The sequence below is a fragment of the Lipotes vexillifer genome, unplaced genomic scaffold (assembly GCF_000442215.2).
Source record: "Lipotes vexillifer unplaced genomic scaffold, Lipotes_vexillifer_v1.1 scaffold1842, whole genome shotgun sequence".
Lineage (NCBI taxonomy): Eukaryota > Metazoa > Chordata > Mammalia > Artiodactyla > Lipotidae > Lipotes > Lipotes vexillifer.
The window spans coordinates 207,803-210,499 of record NW_006777470.1 but is presented as its reverse complement, the minus strand read 5'-3'; the positions used below and the strand labels follow the sequence as shown (position 1 = coordinate 210,499).

Here is a 2,697-nt window from a genome sequence, read left to right as displayed (position 1 = left end):
GCGCCGGGCGCAGCGGTCTGCGGGGTGCCAGCCCTGCTGGCCTGCCCGGGCGAGAAGGAGTGAGTTTGGGGAGGGGCGTGGAACAGCCTGTGAGCCCCTCTGAGGGTGCGAGGACACGTCGCCTATGGGAGGCGTCGGGTCACTCCAGCTGAGCCCCGAACTGCCCCTACCTCTCGAGAGGGCAGGGGTCCGAGCGATCAGTGTCGCCACACAGGGTAGGAACTTGGGCTGGAATCTATGTTGCTTTCGGTCCAGGTTGGCTGGACTCAGCAGATGCCCGCCCGGCTCTTTGCGCGCTCCGGGGAGCACAGGCGCTGCGTGCGGGGCCTGGGCTTTTTTGAAATTTTCCGGGGCCGCTCGGCGGCGCTGCGATTGGCCGCGTCTGAGTAACCTCTATGCAAATGAGGCCGCGCCACCTCTGCGCCGCCGGGGACCCGGCGAGCTGGCGGGCAAGGAAGGGGCATTCGCGCCGGGGCTGGGCGGCCGCACCTAAAGCCGGGCGAGCACGGACCCCAGCGCAGCCGTCCGGTGCCCGCGTGTCCAGCTGAGAGCCAAGAGGTGAAGGGGGTTTTGCAGGGGGCTCCTCACTGATCAGCCCAGGGCATTTGTCTCCCCTGCTCCTCGCCCTTCTCAGGGTTACAGGCCAGGAGTCTCCCAACCCCCCTCCGCCTGCCTGCCTGCCTGCCTGCCTGCCTGCACCACCTTCCACCCAGATCATCTCTAAAGGGAGTTCTTGGTTTCCTCCGATTTCTTATGAACCCAGGATGGGAAGCAAGGAAGATGCGGGCAAGAGGTGTCCGGCGGCCGGCGGCGTCTCCAGCTTCACCATTCAGTCCATCCTGGGCGGGGGCCCCTCGGAGGCGCCACGGGAGCCCGCCGGCTGGCCGGCCAGGAAGCGCAGCCTGTCCGTGTCCTCGGAGGAGGAGGAGCCGGACGACGGCTGGAAGGCACCCGCCTGCTTCTGCCCAGACCCGCACAGCCCCAAGGAGCCCGGCCCCAAGCACCACCCCCCCATCCCCTTTCCTTGCCTGGGTAAGGATCGCACGCCCCCGGGTCAGCAGCGAGCAAGCTCTAGGGGAGGGAAGCTGTGCGGGGGCTCTCGCGTCGCTCCCGCCTTAGCCTGGCCAGAGTCGCGGCCGCGCGGGGTCCGGCGCCGAGGGGAGGAGACGCGCGCTCTGTGCCGACTCCTCGGCCCGGCGGGCGCTCGGGAGGAAACCGGGAGCACAGATGTGGCGCGGCGCGGTTTTGGGGAAGGTTGGGTTGGAGGGAGAGTGTACCATAGTGGGTCGGGCACAGGGCCTGCCGCACGCATGGCTGTGCCCTCAATATCCCCTTTGCACATCGTATACTTTCTGCACACGAGGTCTGGAAGTCGGATCTGAGCGGTCGGTCCGTCTCCACCGCAATCTCTTTCAGCGTCTTTTTCTTCTCTCTCTCTCTCTCTCTCTCTCTCTCTCCCTCCTCCTCCTCCTCCTCGCACTCCAAGATGATTGACAATGGTGCCTTTCGTAGATGGTTCCTCTTTACAACATCTGACCAAGGGGAGCCCCGCGTTAGTCCTTAGCGTGATTTCAGAACAAACGGCCTGTGAAATGATGCCACACTATAAAGCTCAGGGAACGCTTCCAGTTCAGTTGTTACAAGGCAAAATCATCTTTTAAAATGATGCTAATGTCCCCCCTCCAGATCTCCTCCCACTGTTGCCACACGTCCTTTCACGAAGCTGGGAGCACAGAGACCCCAGGCTCGAAGTAGCTGGATCCCTGTCCTGTTGCTTTTCCAAAGCTGGGTGCCGGGCTTTGGGTTTCAGCGAGAGGGAGAGAAGAGGATGGGGGTGGGACCAAGGAAGATGGCACCAAGGCTGCAGGCGCCTGACAACTCCCTGGTTCCGGCGAGAGCTGGGGGCCTTTGAGGCTTCCCAACTCCATGGCCTTCCTCTTTGTTCTCACTCCCCAGGTACCCCCAAGGGCAGCGGAGGCGCGGGGCCGGCGAGCTCGGAGCGCACGCCTTTCCTTTCTTCTTCGCACCCAGACTTTAAGGAAGAGAAAGAGAGGCTCTTACCCGCGGGCTCGCCGTCGCCGGGGCCCGAGCGGCCGCGGGACGGCGGCGGCGCCGAGAGGCAGGCGGGCGCGGCCAAGAAGAAGACGCGCACGGTCTTCTCGCGCAGCCAGGTGTACCAGCTCGAGTCCACCTTCGACATGAAGCGCTACCTGAGCAGCTCGGAGCGCGCCTGCCTTGCCTCCAGCCTGCAGCTCACCGAGACCCAGGTCAAGACTTGGTTCCAGAACCGCCGCAACAAGTGGAAGCGGCAGCTCTCCGCGGAGCTGGAGGCGGCCAACATGGCGCACGCGTCGGCGCAGACTCTGGTGGGAATGCCGCTGGTGTTCCGGGACAGCTCGCTGCTGCGCGTGCCGGTGCCGCGCTCGCTCGCCTTCCCCGCGCCGCTCTACTACCCGGGCAGCAACCTCTCGGCCTTACCTCTCTACAACCTCTACAGCAAGCTCGACTACTGAGCGGCCCGCCGGCCCCGCGCCGCCCGCCCGCTCCCCGCCAGCCTGGCGCGGGCTGCCCCCACTCCGGAGCAGGGCTGCGCGTTTCCAGAAATATTACGAGATACACCATGTGTATTCGTTACCTCTTATTTATGGCCTCTGCCCTACTTTTTGTTTTGATTGTTTCTGGTATTTATCGGCATTC

General features: G+C 64.4%; 1 protein-coding gene across 1 annotated transcript; it reads left to right on the top strand.

Annotated features, from left to right (window-relative positions):
• Nucleotides 1–764: 764 nt before the first annotated feature.
• HMX2 (H6 family homeobox 2) lies at nucleotides 765–2,513 on the top strand. The gene is made up of 2 exons (XM_007451109.1): nucleotides 765–1,032; nucleotides 1,957–2,513. Exons 1-2 carry the CDS (start codon nucleotides 765–767, stop codon nucleotides 2,511–2,513), a joined length of 825 nt encoding a protein of 274 aa, XP_007451171.1.
• The last annotated feature ends 184 nt before the right edge of the window (nucleotides 2,514–2,697 follow it).